A 21,562-nucleotide genomic window follows, 5' to 3' on the forward strand; every position below is an offset into this window, starting at 1 on the left:
CCATACATTGTACATTGCGGGCGGAGCCCGCGGGAAACTGCTAGTACAGATATATTTTTCTTTTACGTTGTAATCGATTACCTAAGATTTCTGAACGAAATGAAAAATATAATGAAGTCTATATGTTGTACATCCACTGGCAACACGAGAAGCCTTTACCGATCAAGGAAAGTGCTTTCAGTGTCGCAATACAAGCAGGCAGACGGATAATTACCCTTTTCACAACAGCTATTTCCGCCGGAACCTGTTGTCACAAGATGGGGAACTTGGTTATCCGCAGTATCATTCTACCAGGAGAATTTTAATCAAGTAAAAGGTATTGATGATAGTGATACTGCGTGTGTTCGTGAAGCAAAGTGCGCATTTGAATCTGAAACTGTATGCAAAGATATCAGTTTCATGCATGTGCATTATTCATCACTTTAGATGGCGATTAAGGGCCTAGAAACACGCGGTGCACCCCTACAGGAATCCCTTCAGTTAATTCAAAACAGCATTAGTTCTTTTAACTGTGAACTTGGTGAAACTGAAGAAAAAGTTAAAAAGAAAATTGCGGTGTTGGACTCAAACCCACGACTGAAGAAGGTAAGCAACTACATAAGTAGAATCAGACAGTCTTTGCCAGAATAACTTTCCGAGCAGTCAGTGCCAGTGTAAAAGTATTGCCCAGTTACATGCGTCGACATAGACCAATCATTTTCAGCGTATAAATTAATTCTGTCCGACAATAGAAAGTCACTGACCCCTGAAAATATTGAAAACAGTTGATTACCTTCTGACATAATATGATATATTATATCATTTTGCAAGGAATGAAACTGTTTATCTATTTAACACTGAGTTAAAATTAAATAATGCGTTTGGTAAGTGTATTTGTTTCATTTTTAGTGCATATTTTCATGCATATTTGAACATTTTAATGCATATATGCATGCATATCCAGGTAAATGAAGGCTCACTCAGAGACTCGGCCACACCGTATTCTAGCCTTGTAGGCTCTCTTCCGGTCTCTGATGCCTGATTTACTGTATTCCATTAGTATTCTTCAGGAAGAGGGCAAATAAAACACTTCTTGTTTCTTGTTTTCCAGCGCGAGACATCCAGAAGTGGGAATACCAGCCACTGGGACCCTTTACGTCAAAGAATTTGGGTACAACCATCTCCCCGTGGGTGGTCACTGTTGAGGCTCTCGAGCCCTTTAAAGTAGACAACATGGTCCAGGATCCAGCGCCATTCCCTTACTTGCAACACAACGACAAGTTCAACTTTGATATCAATCTCCAAGTGCATCTCAAACGTAAGTATCGATATTGTTCCGGTTCCAGGGAGAAGTAACGGAGGAACTACATGCACATTAATACACTATCTACAGAGAGAGGGTACAGATGGTCAGGGTGAAGGTCATGATCGCTGCTTTACGGGTTGTAATGTCGTGATTTTCTGCCCAACCATGTTGAGGTCACTTTAACACCGTACATCGTAAATTTAGTTGTGGAAGATTTATTTTGCCTGCTTGCAAATCTGACGCAATTTTACAGGCTTGAAGTACCAGTACCATCAGCTTGAACATTGAGCTTCAAAGTCTACACACAGCCAAATTATCAACTAGCTATTTTAATCTATTAGCATGTAAATTATAGCAGAGTGGTAACGTCGACTGGCTTCTTATTACGGCAACTTCAGTACGAATCCCGACCAATGCATGTGAGATTTTAGAAATGGAAACTCACGTCCTTGCGAATGTAAACCCGCAGCTATGATTACGATATAAATTGCACGACTAAACTAATTTTACGTTAACGTCTCTCGCAGACAAGTAAAATGTAAATTCGTGTCCTCGTCCCGAGGTGGCACGTCCTGGATGAAGGTGTGCTGATGTATCTATTTTCAACCATTTACTATCCCTCCAGCCAATCTTAAATCTCTGGCAGTACCCGGCATCGAACCCAGGCCTTCAGGTCGACAGCTCAAACCGCTAACCGTTACACTACACAAAAGTTAACCGGCTGCCAATATCACTTTCTGTATACTACGAACACATCGTATCTGTGTTATCGGTTGCAGATTAAGAATAAATTGGTCCAAATAAATAAAATAATATCTAATATATGTAATTCCTTAGTGCAACATCCCTCCTGAAGGCACTATTCTTTGGAAAAGTACAGTATAGTACAAAGTATTTTTGTTTCCATTGTAAAATTTCTGAGACTACTAACATCGATATTTTCAGATCCATGATCTCAATTACGCCGCGTCTGTGGTGTAGTGGTTAGTGTGATTAGCTGCCACCCCCGGAGGCCCGGGTTCGATTCCCGGCTCTGCCACGAAATTTGAAAAGTGGCACGAGGGGTGGAACGGGGTCCATTCAGCCTCGGGAGGTCAACTGAGTAGAGGTTTGTTCGATTTCCACCTCAGCCCCATCCTGGAAGTGGTTTTCCGTGGTTCCCACTTCTCCTCCAGGTAAATGCCAGGATGGTACCTAACTTCCCAGTTGTATCCCCCGACCCAGAGTCTGAAGCTCCAGGACACTGCCCTTGAGGCGGTAGAGGAGAGATCCCTCGCTGAGTCCGAGGGAAAACCTACCCTGGAGGGTAACCAGATAAAGAAGAAGAAGAAGCTCTCAGTTACTTTCAGCTGTAGGTCAACCAAGGTTTCACATAATCCAAGAGAAGGTTAGATTTTTTTTTTGAATTGGCTTTACGTCGCACTGACACAGATAGGTCTTATGGCGACAATGGGATAGGAAAGGCCTAGGAATGGGAAGGAAGCGGCCGTGGCCTTAATTAAGGTACAGCCCTAGCATTTGCCTGGTGTGAAAATGGGAAACGACGGAAAACCATCTTCAGGGCTATCGACAGTGGGGCTCGAACCCACTATCTCCCGGATACAAGCTCACAGCTGCGCGGCCCTAACCGCACGGCCAACTCCCCCGGTTGAAGATAGACAGTACTTCCTTCAACCAATATAGGAATTTTCATGGATTGCAAAATATGTCAGCAGAATATCTGCATCTGCGGTGTCATGAAATATCAACTAGGACAACATGGTTTAAGTTACCCTAGTAACTCGGGAAGATTTTCCGGGTTCGATTCCCGGCCATGTAAGGAACTTTTACTTGGATATGAGGACTAGTTTGAGATCCTACGTGAGAACAATATTGAGGAGCTATCTGACTGTAAGATAGTGGTCCCGGTCTAGAAAGTTAAAAATAACGACCGAGAGGATTCGTCGCACTGACCACTTGTCTCTTCGTAATCTGCAGGTCTTCGGCCTGAGCAGCGGCCACTTGGTAGGCCAAAGCCCATCAGGGCTGAAGTGTCGCGGGGGTTGGCGTTTGGTTTTGGTTGGGTCGTAGATGCGATCTGTGTTGTACATGTGGACCAAAGCAGTTTTTTCGGTCGGATGCCCTCCCTGACAACAGCGCTATGTGAGGGGATGGATGCATTGAACTACCACGTGCTTCTGTAGTGGGTGGCAGTGCAGTGCGTTGTCTTTAAATGAAGAGATGGGTATTAACATGAAGACAAACACACAGTCCCCGAGCTGGAGATGCGGCTATAATCCACTTCCCGGCGCAGCCCGGCCAGGAATCGAACCGGGGAACCTCTTATCAAAGGCCGCTACTTTATGTTTTCGAAGTTCAAGACCCTTAAACTAGTATTAAATTACCAGCAGAAGTGGAAATTGAACTCGGGCCAACCAGTCAGGAAACAAATAATGTGCCAACATCTAGTCTTTGGTACCTTGACCTATCTTGGTAGAAAATTTTGTTCATATTTGGAAAAAAATGATCCAAATTGAACTATAAAACAAGTAGGTTTTCATTATACTTAAGCTGCGACTGCATATTTTGAAGATGTTTGTGAGAATCAAGGCATTTTCCGGGTCTATGACTAATTGGGCTAAATGGTTATCGTACTCGCCTTTGGTTACAGGGGTCCCGGGTTCGATTCCCGGCAGGATCGGGAATTTTAACCCTCATTGGTTAATTTCTCTGACTCGGGGACTGGGTGTATTTGCCGTCTCCATCATCATTTCATCCTCATCACGACGTGCAGGTCACCTACGGGAGTCAAATCAAAAGACCGGCACCTGGCGAGCCGAACATGTCCTCGGACACTCCCGGCACTAAAAACCATACGCCATTTCGTCGACTCTGATTCGGCTCTACGAGTCCTAGTTCGAAGGCTGAAGTTATAATGATTTACTAATGTCTGTGTTAATTGCAAGCAATATAAAGCAACTGCTTCGTCACTAACATTCATGGTTCTATAATATTTCAGCTCCAGGATCAGCCCCTCAGCTGATTTCCAGCACTAACTACAAAACGCTATACTGGACTCCCAAACAGCAGCTGGCCCATCACACCATTACTGGCTGTAACATCAACCCCGGAGACCTGCTGGCCTCAGGCACGATCAGTGGCAGAGTGGCTAACTCCTATGGTTCCATGCTGGAGCTCTCCTGGAAAGGAACTAATCCCATCTTCCTCAATGATGGCAGCCATCGCAAGTTTCTTCAAGATGGTGACGAAGTCATACTGTCAGGTGAGTCAGTCTGGAAACAAACATTTTAAAAATGATTTCATAATGTGAACCTCACCGTCCCTTCGATTACTCTGTAAGAGACGCCAAAATTAAGGAATTTTGCTCTTCAGTGAGTTTTTCAACGTGCCAATGAATTTATCGACTCGAATGTCGCATTTAAGTATTAAATGCCAGTCGGCTGAGCTGAACTTCGTTAGGGAAAAGTTCAGCGTAGAAGGCGAGTGGGTAATCACGTTCTCCAGAACCCCCGAAAATCTTTTGTTTTCAACACTGGTTTGTAGCAATTTTCTGAGGAATGAGGTCGACATCTGAAGGAAATACTAGCATATTCCACTGTCAAGGGCTGACGATTCTACCAGTGGCGGTTCGTGCATGAAGGGCTTCGGCGCCGCCTTTACTAAAACACGTAACATAATTTCACTCTGTAACTGATTATATAAAGAGATGGATAAATGTAGCAAAATCTAACTTATGGTGGTATGTTATTCAGTTATAGAATGTTATCTTTGTTGTTTTGGCTGTAAACATTTCGCTTTTCTATTTTCAAAGATATGAAAACGCTATCTGGCCGTGGCATCAGTTCAGCAAGCACGATGTTTTCTCTTTAGTCATTAGGCGGTCGGGTGCTGGCAGGAGAGCCCTCAGTAAGTTCCTAGAGTTTAACAAGTGTGAGGGGTGCGGGAGGAGCCTGTCCGACAGAGCCTGTAGTAACGTCTCCAACCACTTTGCAATGTACCTAGGCCTTTCCCGCCACTTATTACATTAGCTGTTGTTAGAGGTTAATTCCAAAACTGTTTACAAAACAATGGATTCCATTTGACTGGCTATTTAAACAATTCAATTCTAAAAATAAGCTAAAATAAAGATTTAAAATCTAATCATAAGGTGACGGCACTATTTGAGGAAGACGAAAAGAATTCGGGTGTGCACTGTTTATTTGTTCTCGTGAATGTCGTTGTCGTTTGTGATCAGTGAAACAGGTGAGTGCCATAGTAGCCGTGATTGTAGTGTTGTGTTGTTGTGCAAGTGTCCAGTAGATAAAACTACGGTACCATAATAGTTTAAATAACAGTGTAAATTCTACCTTCAGTTTTAAGTGCCGTGTTAATATCTTCATTCATGTGTTTAGTACTTATCTGTCCATTTGAAAACTAAATGTTACAGTCTTAATTTACGAAGACAAGTGAGATGAATTCTGTAAATAGTCTTTTAAGTAGCGGCGGGAATTTAAGTTTTGAACATAGGATAGAATTAAAGAAGTTAGGGCCTCCTCGACCAAATTAAAATATTGCACAAGAACAGAAGAGTTACAAGGACAAAAATGCATAGACTAGGAAATTCAGCTGCCTGCTGTCATTTCTTGATGGATGCAGTACTTTTGCTTCCATCTCTTGGCACAGGCCAGAGTAAAGTGTAGCTTCCACCGAAGTCCCAGTCAACATCCATGGCTGTGACAATATGGAAGTTGCTGGGGTATGGGTAGTGCCGAGTAATGACATTGAGAGCACGACTAGTGCATCTGAGTGTTATGAAAAGTACTGCTCATAGGGTCAGCCGTGCTGCAATAGTACTTTCTGACCCAGTGAGGAAAGCAATGGCAAACTACCTCACTCCTCGTCTTGCCTAGTACGTCTCATGTTGGTGCTGCCATTGGTTTTTGGGGTTTCCTTATAACCGCATAACCGTTGGTGGTGCTATTTGAGGATCCAACCAGCCTCTGGGCTGATGACCTAACAGACAGACAGGAAATTCAGTCCGTCGCTTTATAAGCAGGCTGACTGGCTGTGCGGATGTGAGATAAGGAATGCGTTCTTCTATTACTCTTGTTTAGCAATGAATGTCGTTGACGCTCCATGGACATCAGTTGGGGCATCAGACATAAAACACCTAGGTGAAAAAGTGAAAAAGCATAAAATGAGCAAGAAACATATAAACGCTGGTATTGAATTTGCTATGCTTGGTAAAGTAGAAATTCGATGTCAATTAGACAGTGCATACAGACTTAAAATTAAACAATCAAATGAACAGGTTTCGAAGAATCGATACATTGTTAGTAAATTAATTGATGCTATTAAGTTTTGTGGGAAGTTTGAACTAGCGCTCAGGGGCCACGATGAGACATACACGTCTGATAACCCAAGTATTTTTCGAGGTTTAGTCAATTTGATGTCAGAGCTAGACAGCACACTGAAAGAACATATCGAAAGAGCAAATAACAGAGTATGTTTTGGGTTATCTAATACCATACAGAACGAGCTTCTGAATTCAATCTATGCCGTGTGCCATCAAATGATTTCGGAAGAAATCTCTCAAACAAATTTTGTGGCAATTCAAGTTGATGAAACCACAGATTGTTCCATCTTATCTCAACTCGTTTTCGTTGTACGGTACGAGCTGGATAGCAAAATAAATGAAAGGTTCATAAGTTTTGTGTTGCCTGATCATCATTCAGCAGAAGGCATTACCTCCGCAGTATTCCAGGAGTTGGAAAAACTGAAGTTAGACCAAACTCCGGACAAAGTCATTGCTCAGACGTACGACGGCCATTCAGTAATGAGTGGAAGGCAGACTGGCGTTCAAGGTCGTTTACAAAAACGCTCATTTTGTGCACTGCTACGCGCATCAATTAAATTTAATTATTGAACGATGTGCTACTCAGAATAAGCAGGTCAGGATCTTTTTCAGTAATTTAGAAGGGTTTTCATTATTATTCTCAAAATCTGCGAAACGAACTGCTGTTTTGGAAGAAAGTGGTTAAAAAAACGCATCACAAGAAATGCTGCCACAAGGTGGAACTTCAAGGCACGATGTGTAAGTACGGTTTTTATGTACAGAAATGAAATATCGGAGTGTCTCGAGAAGATCGCCGATGACAATAATAACTATTCGACAGTGAGAAAAGCCGTAGGCCTAGGGAATCTACTGAAGGATCCCAATTTTCTATTCTGGCTAGAGCTATTCTCTAAAGTTATGCCTCACTGTGACTTTCTGTTCAACGAGCTTCAGCACCGCGAAGTTGATAGTATAAAAGCTCAAAAAAGCAAAAGTTATCGGTGCAACGAGTCAGAAACTCTCTCGATTACGACCATCACTGGCTTAATGGCACAGACACCACCAATGGAAATCCAGCAGGCTCAAGTCAGAAACGCACACGGTTTAAAGATAATAGAAAGATTGCAGGGATAGAGGTATGCGATGTTATTTTATCTGGGATAGAAGACCGTTTTTTGTTCAGTGACCATCTGTTTGTTGCCAAACTCTTCCAGCCTAGTTTATTTCCGAGGTATAGGAATTTGAAACTGCTGCTAGATTATTTCCTATTAACCAAATTGAACTAAGGCATGAACTCTCAGTTTTATACGGCAGAAGTGATTTTGCGTATACCGGTATGTAAAACATTCAAAACTCTTAATATTTTGACTAATCCAAATAAATAACAAAATATTTAAAACATTCAGGCTCTTAAGGCTTTTTCAATCGTGAAATTACCAGCGTTTCGCCCCAGTGCAGCAGTGGGTTCGTCACTGGCGCTAGTGCGCCGTTGAGACACCACTGCAAGCCTCCTATGTAGGATAATGCAGTGACGGTGCAAATATTGTTTAAAATATTTTTCTGATAATAATGCATTATTATGAAATTAACAACCATCATATTTGAAAACAATAATAAATTGCGCATTTAAGGATTTTACAATGTGCTTTACGTCGCACCGACACCGATAGGTCTTATGGCGACGATGGGATAGGAGTGGGAAGGAAACGACTGTGGCCTTAATTAACCACGGAAAACCATCTTCAGGGCTGCCGATAGTGGGGTTTCCGTTTATCTGTTCTCTTAATTCCTGTTGTTCCACGTGGAACATTAGGCATCAACAAAGCATCTCCATCTGGTCCTGTTGACAGCCAGCCTCTTTACCTCACTCCAGGTCTTGCCTTCTTCCATCGCTTCCATGTGAACAGATCTTCGCCACGTTTGCTTGGGTCTCCCTCTCTTCCTTTTACCCCGCGGGCTCCGGTTCAGTGCCTATCTCAGTTGCTTCGCACCCCTTCCTCAGTGTATACCCGATCCATTTTCATATCCTTTGCAAACAGCGGTTAATAAAGGTCTGCAACTTGGATGTAATTACTCCAGTCACTTTCCAAGACTCGGACCCATATGACAGAACAGACTTGACATTACTTCGGAAGATGCAGAGTTTGGTCCTGATAGCTATTCTGTTGTTCATCCACACCGGATAGAGCCGAATAAAGGCACCATTTGTTTTTTGAATGCACTCCGAGACATATTGTGCAGCTCCCCCCATCTTTGGCAACTACACTGCCCAAGTAAGTGAAGCTATCCACATCTTCGATAGGTTCACCATTAGAGACAAATGGGTCTAATTTGTTGGTGTTAATCGTTAGGGCCTTGGTCTTCTTTGAGTTGAGCATTAGTCCCACATTTTTCCCTTCCTCTACCAAATCTTCGAGCTTTGCTTGCATTTCCTCATGTGCCTCAGACAGGAGACACAAATCGTTAGTAAATTCCAGATCTTCCAGCCTACTGACTGAAATGAAATGGCGTATGGCTTTTAGTGCCGGGAGTGTCCGAGGACAAGTTCGGCTCGCCAGATGCAAGTATTTTGATTTGACACCCATGGACGACCTGCGCGTGGTGATGAGGATGAAATGATAATGAAGACGACACGTACGCCCAGCCCCAGTGTCAGCGGAATTAACCAATTATGGTTAAAATTCACGACCCTGTCGGGAATCGAACCAAGGATCCCTGTGACCAAAGGCCAGCCATGGAGCCGTACAGCCTATTGACTAATGCCCATTGAATATCACGTTTCATATTTCGAGTCATGTTCCACATTACCGCATCAGTCACAACCAAGAACATAGTTGGCAATAGGATACATCCTTGATGAACATCTGAACGTACCGATATAGACTCAGATATAAGGCTCCCATGAAAATCTCTTCCGCGCAAAATACTGCGAACAGGTAAACCAGATTACCTGAGAATAGATTTCAACTACCTCTCTCCTTCAGGTAGAACACCCTCAAGGTCATCAGTACGATCCCTGCTGAACATCCCCACTCATCACAGTATTATGTATAACAAGTCATTTGTACCGGGGACCATACGTTCCTGGAATTCTCTCCCGGCTGAAATTAGAGACATAATCAACCTAAAGCTATTCAGAAGAATGTGCTGGAAATTTTACCTACACTCAGATTAATTTACTCTTATAAGCACCCTTAAATGTTAGATTATGAAGTTAAATGAATAAAATGTCAATGTAAGGTTAGAAACATTATATTTTTCGAGATATAGTTTTAATAATAGTAAATATTATAAATTAATTTTAAAATGTTAAAATGATTTTTATGATGCTTTACATTTCATTCAAATTACATTTCACGTTAACTTTAAATTATACTGTAATAAACTTATTTTTAATTCCATGTAGTTATAATGTTCAATATATTATGTTTATGTAGGTGCATAAGTATATTGTTTGGCATAATAACAGGCTTCATAGCCTGAGCCCCGCCATGTACAAAAGGACATTAATAAATTAATTAATAACTAAATGACTCTACATGTGTAATCATGGTACGTGTCTTGAACGAGATCTACAATTTGTGCTGGCACTCCGTAACACTTCACTTCCTTCCACATGGTTTCTCTCTTGATCGAGTCAAAAACTTTCTCAAAGTCAACGAATACTGCGTAGAGGCGAGACGACCATTCGGCACACTGCTCCAGAATTATCCTCAAGGTGTTTATTTGATCGATGCACGAGCGATTCGGACGAAAGCTGCTTATTCTCGTCGGAGCCTCAAGTTGGCATAGTCTTTAATTCTGTTCAGCAGAATCCTGAAGACTTTGCTAGGGATTGAGAGAAGCGTAATGACCCTCCAGTTGTTACAATTTGACGTATCCCCCTTTTTTGGTAACTTCACCAACAACCCACAGGTGGTGGTGATTATTGTTTAAAGAGGAAGTACAACTAAGCAACCATCCTCTATAACACTAATCAGAGAGAAAAAGTGAAAGGGATCCGACACTTCAACAAATGAAGGTATCGGCCAAAAGAAGTCGAGGGCCATGAAGGGCGTGAAAATGAAAGACTCCCTAGGCCTCGAGTGCTCTAATACCGTCGGGGTCGGAAAAGAACAAGAGTTGACCAAAGGAGGTCGGATAGGATAGATGAAGGTGAGAAGCCTGGCACAAGTAAGTGGAAGCAATGCCAGGACTCAGCTGAGGGCCCCGTGGTCGCCAACCCACGCTCACAAGTTGAGAGCACCTGGGGCCCCTTTTAGTCGCCTCTTACAACAGGAAGGGGATACCGTAGGTGTTATTCTACAACCCCACCCACAGGGGGAGCAACAACAACCCACATCCCCAGTCTGTCAGCATTTCTCCAGTAACCCATACCTTCTGAAATAGAGACTGCAATATATTGGCACTGGTGATTTATCTATTAGTGTATTTTGAACACTGTTAGGACAAGTAATAACCGTCTATTAGAAGGTACAAAAGATGGTCGCTGAAGCATGTAGAACTTTAAGAAATATGAAGCTCTATTGATCGGGCTCATAGAAGGTACAAAAGATGGTCGCTTAAGCATGTAGAACTTTAAGAAATATGAAGCTCTATTGATCAGGCTCATAAAATTACTTCTCAAACAACATATCAGTGGCGGTTCGTGCATGAAGGGCTTTTGGGCGCCGCCCCGCCGCCTGTTCAAAAACATTTAACGTTATTTCACTCTGTAATTGATTACATAAAGAGATGGGCAAATGTAGTGAAGTCGAACTTCTGTGGTGTGATATTCAGTTCTACAACGTTATCTTTGATTTCGGCTGTAAACATTTTGCTCTTCTATTTTCAAGAAAATGACAAAGGCTTTCAGACCGTGGCTCCCGTCTAGCAAGCACGATGTTTTCTCTTTAGCCGTGAGGCACTCGGACCGTGCCAGCAGAGCCCCGCGGAGTGCGAGAGGAGCCTGGAAGGACGATGTTGGCTTGTCAGGGGAAGGAAGAGTGCAGGCGGGTGTATGGTCTGTCCGGCAGAGCCTTCAGTAGGTCCCAAGAGTTAAAAAGTGTGCGGGGTGCAGGAGGAGCCTGGAAGGACAACGGCTTGTCGGGGGTAAGAAGAGTGCAGGCGGGGGTAAGCGCTGAACAGTGGAGCCCTCAGCATTATCGCCAACCATTTTATAATGTACCTAGGCTTCCCCCCCCCCCCCCCACGTCTTATATTAATTATTGTTAGAGATTAAATCCAAAACATTTTACAAAACAATGAGTTCTATTATAATGACTATTTAAACGATTCAGTTCTATAAAGAAACTAAAATAAAGATCAAAATGTAACTATAACGTGACGGCACTATTTCTAGGGTGGTCAAATTGTTAAATACGTTGTCATGCTTTGAAATTTGAGCAAGGAGAGGGAATATTCGGGAGTGCACTGCTTATTTGTTTTCGTGAATGTTTTTATTATCACTTGTGATTGTGATCAGTGGAACAGTGCAGTGTCATAATAGTCGGGATTGCATTAGCTGTTAGCCTGTTAATGTGTGTGCATAAATTCCATTGTAGTGTAGTTAATTAATGTTGTAGTGCTAGCAGATTTCTATTCAGCCAGTGTCATCGTATTATTATTATTATTATTATTATTATTATTATTATTATTATTATTATTATTATTATTATTATTATTATTATTATTATTATTATTATTATTATTATTATTATTTATCTAAAAGTATCGTGGTGCTGGTCAGTGAAAACTCGACCGATTGGGGGAGGGGAAAGAGATGGCGGCACAGCCCTGCCAGAGTAAAATGTCACGAACCGCCATTGACAAGATTTAATTTTCAGTGAGAACCTAAACGACGTTTCTCGTTGACACTGGACGCCGCAAGACGTGCCTGATGAGCAGTCTTCGTTCGGGCTGACTCCACCTAGGCGAGACATCCGGTGTAAGGTAACCATGGAGGTCCAGAATGACGAAGTAAAATGCAGTGTATAGTTTATGGAACAATGTTTATCACAATGTATGACGCATAAAGAAGTCATCTACCGAGCGGGAGTGCTTGCATTCGGGAGATAGTGGGTTCAAACCCCTTCCTTATCCCTCCCTTCCCCTATCCCATCGTCTTCATAAGACCTATCTGCACCGGGCGAATTGGCCGTGCGCGTAGAGGCGCGCGGCTGTGAGCTTGCATCCGGGAGATAGTAGGTTCGAATCCCACTATTGGTGGCCCTGAAGATGGTTTTCCGTGGTTTCCCATTTTCACACCAGGCAAATGCTGGGGCTGTACCTTAATTAAGGCCACGGCCGCTTCGCTGCTTCCTTCCAACTCCTAGGCCTTTCCTATACCATCGTCGCCATAAGACCTATCTGTGTCAGTGCGACGTAAAGCCCCTAGCAAAAAAAAAAAAAGACCTATCTATGACGGTGCGACGTAAAGCAAATTGTAAAAAAACAAGAGAACCTCATCTGTTGTTATACAAATGATTGTTCCTGCCCAGTTGATTCAGAATCATCCTGGTCTACAGAAAAGATGCCCCACGAACACCGAAAAGGACACCCCTTATCTCCCATGTATAATCATAATCATTTGCGTTATATCTCTCACTCATGTGAGGAACACATGGAGGCCGGCTTCTCATAACGGAGCGTGTGAATGGGTCAGTTTCCTATCCTACCGGTCCTAGTGGAAGCGCTAGTTAACGCTGTCGGATTGCAGAATAACTTCGACTGCTGTGTGCGTAGGATTTCGAAAAATAAACTGGGATCGAAGCTACTTCAAAGCTACTTTCTTTCTCTTTCTTAATCCGTTTACCCTCCAGGGTTGGTTTATCCCTCGGACTCAGCGAGCTATCTCACCTCTACCGCCTCCAGGGCAGTGTCCTGCAGCGTGAAACTTTGGGTCGGGAATACAACTGGGGAGAATGACCAGTACCTCGCCAAGGTATGGTGAACAGGGGCCTTGTGGAGGAGATGGGTAGATTGGAAGGGATAGATAAGGAAGAGGGAAAGAAGCGGCCGTGACCTTACCTTATGTACCATCCCGGCATTTGTCTGGAGAAGAAGTGGGAACCGCAGAAAACCACTCCGAGGATGGCTGAGGTAGGAATCGAACCCACTTCTACTCAATTGACCTCCCGAGGCCGAGTGGACCTCGTTCCAGTCCTCGTACCATTTTTCAAATGTGGCAGAGCCGGGAATCGAACCCGGGCCTTCGGGGAAGGAAGCTAATCACTCTAACCACTACACCACAGCGGCGGACCTTCAAAGATTCTGTTTTTTAAGGAAGAGGGGGGAGGGGAATAGGAACTGCTGGCAAACAGCTACCATATAAACAACGTAAAAGAAGTGTGCAGTGATATCAAGTGAAAATGCTTGAGGGAGACGATCATTAATAACCCACTATACACTCAACGTAAGCTTGCTTATAATTGTATTATATTACATGGATTTCGTCTTTAATCACATAGCGGGGTTAGTTGCATAAAAATTTAATGCTGATTCTAATTATGCTGCATGTTATTAGCAGATCAATTACAGTGGCGGTTCGTGCACGAAGGACTTTTGGGCGCCGCCCCGCTGCCTTTTCAAAAACACTTAACATAATTTCACTCTGTAACTGATTGCATAAAGAGATCGACAAATGTAGCGAAGCCGAACTTATGCTGGTGTGCTATTCAGTTATACAACGTTATCTTTATTATTTTGCTTTATTATTTTCAAAGATATGGCAAAGGCTGTCAGACTCTGGCAGCTGTTTAGCAAGCACGATGTTTTCTCTTTAGCCTTGGGGCGGTCGGGCTATGGCAGGAGAGCCCGTAGTAGGTTCCTATATAGAGTTTAGCAAGTGTGCACGATGCGGGAGGAACCAGTCAAGGAGCTCACCGAATTAAAACACTGAGAAATGCTGATTACGCAGAGCTCGCAAGGTACTGTAGTTCCTTATCTGTAAGACATAAATACCCTTGCTGTCAGATACGCGAGGAACTGAACAAATAGCATTGGAATAGTACAGAAATATGAACAACTGTTGCACTAAAGAGGATCAACCGTGGTTGTGCTGTAGTCCAGATGGATTAGTATCGTGTTCAGATGACCATTAATTCTTAGATTTTCTTTTTCTATTTGCTATTTGCTTTACGTCGCACTGACACAGATAGGTCTTATGGCGACGATGGGACAGGGAATGGGAAGGAAGCGGCCGTGGCCTTAACTAAGGTACAGCCCCAGCATTTGCCTGGTGTGAAAATGGGAAACCACGGAAAACCATCTTCAGGGCTGCCGACAGTGGGATTCGAACCCACTATCTCCCGGATGCGAGCTCACAGCTGCGCACTCCTAACCGCACGGCCAACTCGCCCTGTCTTAGAAATTAATTGTCCTTTTTCGTGTAGGGACAAGCCCATGTTTCTTCATGGTAATCTTTACATAACATATTACATACATGAGATATCCAAGTAAAGAGAAGTTACACATAGGCCTACGTAAGGATGGGATAATTGAATACAAAATAATAGCTTATTCGATTATTTCTCTTTGTTCGATTATTTCGCTTTATTCGATTATATTTCCCATTCGATTATTCATTAGGAATGAATGAGGCAATCGAATATTGAATATTTTTCCATCCGATCATTTTTTCGATTATTCATTCGGAACTGCATTCGAATTAATGAGACAATTGATAGTGAATGCTTTCTAAATAATGGAATGAAAAGTGATGTTATTACGACAGTTAATTCACTCATTTAGTTTCAACATTTAGAGATGCGTTTGGAAAAAAGAGTATTTCTATTTTTCATGAGTGTTATCTATTCGCTAATTTCAATCGACCATCCATGCGACACACTTAAACCGAAAAATTGATTCATGACGCATCCGGATATTCTATGCGATACAACTGAATGATATGTGAAACACATTCGATTATTTAAATAATCGGATGGAGGCCTACTACACACAGGTACAAGTATCTCTTTGTGTTAAGTCACTCAGTCTGTGATGTATTTGTTAGTTTATTACCAAAGGGAAGTGTACAATAAGAGTACACAGAAATGAAGAATCTTGTCTGATGTCATTCGGAAGTCCGAAAATATTTATTTCGAACGTTATCTCCCATTACTCTATGAACCGTATGCATAAGTGTCACTACCACTAACATTTCAAAATAAACAAACAAGATAAATATCTAATTACAATCTATAACACAGGTGTAATTTCCAAAATATGTATATATTGAGCGCAATAATGACAACAAGATTTTAAACACTTCTAGGTTTTTTTCGATTTCCCATACGTCACACCGACACAAGATATGTCTTGTGGTGACGGTGAGACAGCAAAGGGCTAGGAGTGGAAAGGAAGCGATCGTAGCTTTAATTAACGTACAGGCCCAGCATTTTACTGGTGTGAAAATGGGAAACCACGGAAAGCTATTTTCAGGGCTCCGACAGTGGGGTTCGAAACCACTATGTCCCGGATGCCAGCTGATAGCTACGTGGCTCCTGGGCTGAAGGGTCAGTGTACTGGGTCCACTCAGCCTCGGGAGGTCAACTGAGTAGAGGGGAGTTCGATTCTCTCCTCGGCTATCCTCGAAGTGGTTTTCCGTTGTTCACCAGTTCTCCTCCAGGCACATGCCAGGATGGTACGTAACTTAAGGCTACGGCCGCTTCCTTCCCTCTTCCGTGTCTATCCTTTCCAATGTTCCCAAGGCTCCTGTTCAGCATAGCAGGTAAAGCCGCCTGGACGAGGTACTGGTCCTCCTTCCCACAGTTTTACCCCCCGACGCACAAAGTCTCACGCTCCAGGGCACTACCCTTGAGGCGGCAGAGGTGATCCCTCGCTGAGTCCGAGGAAAAAGCCAACCCTGGAGCGTAAACGGATTAAGAAAGAAATATTTGAAATTGTATAGGCCTATAGTCTAGCTTGTAGCTGAAGTCCAGAAAAGAATGGCAAGTTCCTAATTAAGCGAGAAATTTATCATAGAAGCTTACTGGACAGTTCCAGGGACCGGCGAAAGGGAGCTTAAATCGAATAAAACCATCTTAAGCGTCAGAATCTTAAACGTTTATCGTTTTCCATCACTCAGTGAATGTATTTCTATCGCCACATTCATATTTTAGTACGGACCTTCCACCCCTCCAAGGGCCTTCATGGCCTGTACAGAGATGACTTTGCTTTTACAACTGAAGTGCAATTCTCTAATGAAATGAAATGAAATGTCGTATGGCTTTTAGTGCCGGGATATCCCAGAACGGGTTCGGCTCGCCAGGTGCAGGTCTTTCTATTTGACTCCCTTAGGCGATCTGAGCGTCATGACGAGGATGAAATGATGATGAAGACAACACATACACCCAGCCCCCGTGCCACTGGAATTAACCAATTAAGGTTAAAAACCCCGACCCGGCCGGGAATCGAACCCGGGGCCGTCTGAACCGAAGGCCAGTACGCTGACCGTTCAGCCAACGAGCCGGACCTCTAATGTAATGACTTAAGAGTTGGATGACCAACGTTCAGTTCTCAACTGTGGTAAATGCTTTTGTCTCGTCCTTTACCTTCCAGGTGGATATTGGTCAGTGGCGGCGATAAGGACCCCGCACACCCCGCAGACCCCTCATGGCTTGTGAGGAGCCCATGACTGTTTCTTAACTCAGTAGCTGAAGAGTGATTTTACATATTGATAAAGCTACAGCACACAACATAGTATTATTTGCATTACAGAGGGTTATTCCAAACTTAGGCCGTTGTAGTGCAGCGCTTCTTTCGTCAATAGGAGTACGGTAGTTATTTCTGAAAGAATGTGGGCTTCCCAACCTGTTCCAATAATAACCATTCCTTGCTGCCACTCACAACAATCAACAAGGCTTTTGAAGTAATCAGCGAGTTCTGAGAACCCAGTAGTCAGCGAAGATGCGATAACAAAGACATCCTCCTTATCTAAACTCTAAATACTGAAGTTTCGAGCCTGTTTATAATTCTCGGCACCGAGCTCGATAGCTGCAGTCGTTTAAGTACGGCCAGTATCCTGTATTTGAGAGATAGTGGGTTCGAACCCCACTGTCGGCAGCCCTGAAGATGGTTTTCCGTGGTTTCCCATTTTCACACCAGGCAAATGCTGGGGCTGTACCTTAATTAAGGCCACGGCCGCTTCCTTCCCAGTCCTAGCCCTTTCCTGTGTCATCGTCGCCCTAAGACCTATCTGTGTCGGTGCGACGTAGAGCCAATAGCAAAAAAAAAGAAGAATAACTCTCGGCAGTCAGTGCAGCTAAGTAGGCCTACGATGGACGCTTGAGTTGTAAATAGTAGTAAGTTATTTGGTCCTAGGAACGAGATTATTTCTTAATATCGTGACAGCGTGTTTTGGTTACTATAATTGACATATGCATTTCTTGTGTGTGTGTGTGTGTGTGTGTGTGTGTGTGTGTGTGTGTGTCCGTACCATATAAGTGTATCATTTCAACTTCTTTCGGATTTGAAAACTAAATTGTGTAACATTATTATTATTATTATTATTATTATTATTATTATTATTCCGAGGTTTCTGTGGAACAGCAGAGGTGAAAGAAGGTGCCGGGGTGAATGGGTCTAACTACAAAGCCGAGATATGAATTAAAATTTCATTAAAGGTTATATTTTCGAAAATAGCAAAACTTAACAATTTTCACATAGAATTTCAAAATGTAACACAACAACAAGTCACAAATAACCGACACTCAGGTACAAGACCAGGAAAAGCCAAGATCTAGAGACAATTTAACAATCTGGGCTTCAAGCCCCCAAGTTTTACAATTTCTGAGCTCTCAGTTCACAAACACATATTTACCAAAGGGCAGAAATCCCCTAATAACATAGAGCACTTGCTCCCACCTAGCAATGTCAAGCCTCCTGGAGGCACATTTCCAATACTTAAAAGAGCTGACCCGCTCTCAGTTTCCCAAGCCTATTAAAGGCAATACCAGGCTTTACACTAAATTGCCATCAAGGCACAAATTACACAAAATGAAACGGGGGTATCTTGTATCCAGCCTACTGGGCCTTAGTAGAAAAATAACAGGTTAAGTAAATGGCCCAAAATGCAAAATGAATGGAGGCGTGAATTTGCACTCCTACATGAAACTTCTTAAAACCTAAGAGGCACTAGGCCGATGAAACAGGGGCTATTCCCAAACTATGGAGGTGACTCGTATAATGACTAAATTTAACACATTAAGGAAGAGTAGAAAATCAGTTACCACAACGTAGTCACCTCAAGACAAAATGAAGGGGAGCTCGAGAGGGTAAAGCACTCTCTATCCCCGATTTACAGTTACAGATATATGCAGTTTTTACATAAACTGGAAGAAATTTATATGTTTATAGAGATGGGTTACATGGTAAAGGTTTCGGACCTTCCCCGCGGGTTAAACTGCTGAGCTAGCAAGAAATCAAGATATTAAGCGGCCATTACCTTACTGAAGAACTGCTGCCTGAAGAAAGAGGCGCTTCCCGCCTCCTGCTATCCGTGCATACACTAAGTTAGATGTTGATGAAGTGGCCGAGAGACAAGAAAATCAGCAGTTTTTATACCCTCGAGGAAGATTCGAGACCTTTCATGAATAATTAAGACACACCCACAGGCTTTCATTGGCTACAGTACACAGTTATACACAAAATCGAAGAAGAAAGACACGATTGGTCAAAAATTAATTACAGAAATTCTGGATTGGCTAAGTTCAAAACTGGCGGAAGGAATGATTAATATTTCCAACCCACAAATGAAAGAACGAAATTTAGTAAGGACAAAAACTTATGAGTACAAAATTTCTTCAAGAAAGTTCCTTCACTTCGCACCAGGGTGCCTGATTATAGTTTTTTAGTAGAGACATCTATGAGAGAATGTCCACACTTCTTGATAAATAGTAAACAAAAGCAAGTCGAAATTCACACAGTGACATCTTCAGAGGAAAAATTTAAGTAGGTCCAGTTTTAAGTTCACTGTTTCTCCTGTAGAGAAGTACTTTAAGGCGGAAAATTCAAATGTGCAGCGTAGAGGTGTACCAGCCCGTACAATTATTATTATTATTATTATTATTATTATTATTATTATTATTATTATTATTATTATTATTATTATTATTATTATTATTATCGTCGTTGCTGTTCATTGTAATAATGTACAACTCTGAACTACGAAATAAACTTGTAACTTTCCGTATCAGGAAACGAAGGGCTCATTTTCAATTATTGCGAGGGGGCCCCGAGCTTCTTAGCGCTGCTACTGATGTTAGCTCATTCAGCCAGTCTTACAGAAATATTACCAGAGGGATTCATTTCATCAAAAGATATTTTGCAATTGGGTGTAGGCCTACCAGTCAACCCTCGCCTCATGTACCGAAAGTCAAGAAAGTGAAGAGCCTTAATCGCCTCTGTCTTCTCCCGCAGCGGCGATGGGAAATTTTAGTTCGGGGGCAAAACAAAATACAGACAACAAACATTACCCGGGTTTGCGAGACATTGCTGATGGGGGAGGGGGGGGGGATATGCTTTCAGTACTGAAAAATAAAAAGCTACAAAGTGGTAAGTTTTTTGATGCTCTCTGAGCGAAGTACGGCGTGACTATCCAATTAAAATAATTTAGTATTCGACCACACACTAAGAAACTAACAGACACTAAAGAGGCTTGCAGACTGATAATTGCGCGCGGCAAGCGGGTGAATCATCATGACCTTGGCAAAAAAATATACCCTGCTACCCTTCCTCACAGCACACGCAGTCTCCAATACTTGCTGTGGCGCTATACAAATCGGTTATCCGGGACGAACGACATTTTGTGCATATATCCGCTAATTTTGTTAATGAAAATCCACAGCCTGTTTCCAGTCATTCGACCGGATCAGGAATGGAATGAATGAAGCCCCCTTCTAGCGGCGAGGATAGGAATTGTGCCGGCTGCCGAAGCCTGTCGTACTCCTCTGGGGCAATGATTAATGAATGACAGATGTAATGAAATAATACTGGAGAGTGTTGCTGGAATGAAATATGACAGGAAAAACCGGAGTACCCGCAGAAAAACCTGTCCGCATCCGCTTTGCCCAGCACAAATCTCACATGGAGTGACCGGGATTTGAACCACGGAACCCAGCGGTGAGAAGCCGGCGCGCTCCCGCCTGAGCCACGGAGGCCCATAATTTTCTTAATAATTAAAGAAAATAAAGGAAAGAATCAGCTGATAAGAAATAAGGATTGTACAAATTGCTTTTTTAATTCCTAGTTTCAGCTGGCTAAAATGGAATTAAAATGTACTATTTTATCCACAAAGTGGGGGGTGGCAACTGCCCCCCCCCCACCCCTCGCACCCCTCCCTAATCGCGGCTACTGGTCCTCTCTGGTTCTTAGCTAATAGTGTAATTTACCTTTTGTTAGAAACTGGGAAATAAGAATTTGCAAGAGTTACTAGCGATATGGTATAGGTGTCACGATGTCTGGAAGTACAAACATCATTTCCCCGTTTTAAGAAAGTAATAATCCTGTTTTTCGTTTTTCAGGTTACTGTCAAGGTGAAGGATACCGTGTTGGCTTCGGTAAATGTTCGGGGAGACTGTTGCCTGCCTTACCTGTGTGAGGACAGATTGCTCTGATCCTCTACTCCCCTCCACCAACTTGTTGAAGTTCCATCTTTGTGGTTCAGACTCCATTCTTGTATAAACAGAGTTGTACAGAACATATTTTTGTATCTACATGTAATTGTCAGAATGTTATGAAATAAAGAAATTTGCATTTTATTCCCTCAGTTTCTCCACTAGTGCCTTCGACTGATCAGATCAAAAACTGCTACCAACATTTTACAAATTAAATTAAAAGGATATAAGTCCATTTTATTACAGATTTTCAAATCACACGTGTTTAACCCACACTCATTCCTTACCAATAACGTTCCACTCTTTTCCTTAAATTCTACAAACAATTAACCAAGAAATCCAATCAGAGAGAGTCGTTGATAGTTGTCA

The 21,562-nt window shown here is 42.5% G+C and overlaps 1 protein-coding gene across 1 annotated transcript in view; it reads left to right on the top strand.

Moving 5' to 3' along the window:
- Faa (fumarylacetoacetase) overlaps positions 1 to 21,337 on the top strand; it is a 114,736-nt gene extending 93,399 nt beyond the window's left edge. The window contains exons 6-8 of the mRNA XM_067147136.2: positions 1,091 to 1,297; positions 4,284 to 4,547; positions 21,101 to 21,337. Coding sequence (XP_067003237.1) covers positions 1,091 to 1,297; positions 4,284 to 4,547; positions 21,101 to 21,177 — 548 coding nt within the window. The 3' untranslated portion in view covers positions 21,178 to 21,337. The remainder of the gene's footprint in view (positions 1 to 1,090; positions 1,298 to 4,283; positions 4,548 to 21,100) is intronic.
- Positions 21,338 to 21,562: the final 225 nt, after the last annotated feature.

The sequence above is a fragment of the Anabrus simplex genome, chromosome 5 (assembly GCF_040414725.1).
Source record: "Anabrus simplex isolate iqAnaSimp1 chromosome 5, ASM4041472v1, whole genome shotgun sequence".
In the NCBI taxonomy this organism is placed as follows: Eukaryota; Metazoa; Arthropoda; class Insecta; order Orthoptera; family Tettigoniidae; genus Anabrus; species Anabrus simplex.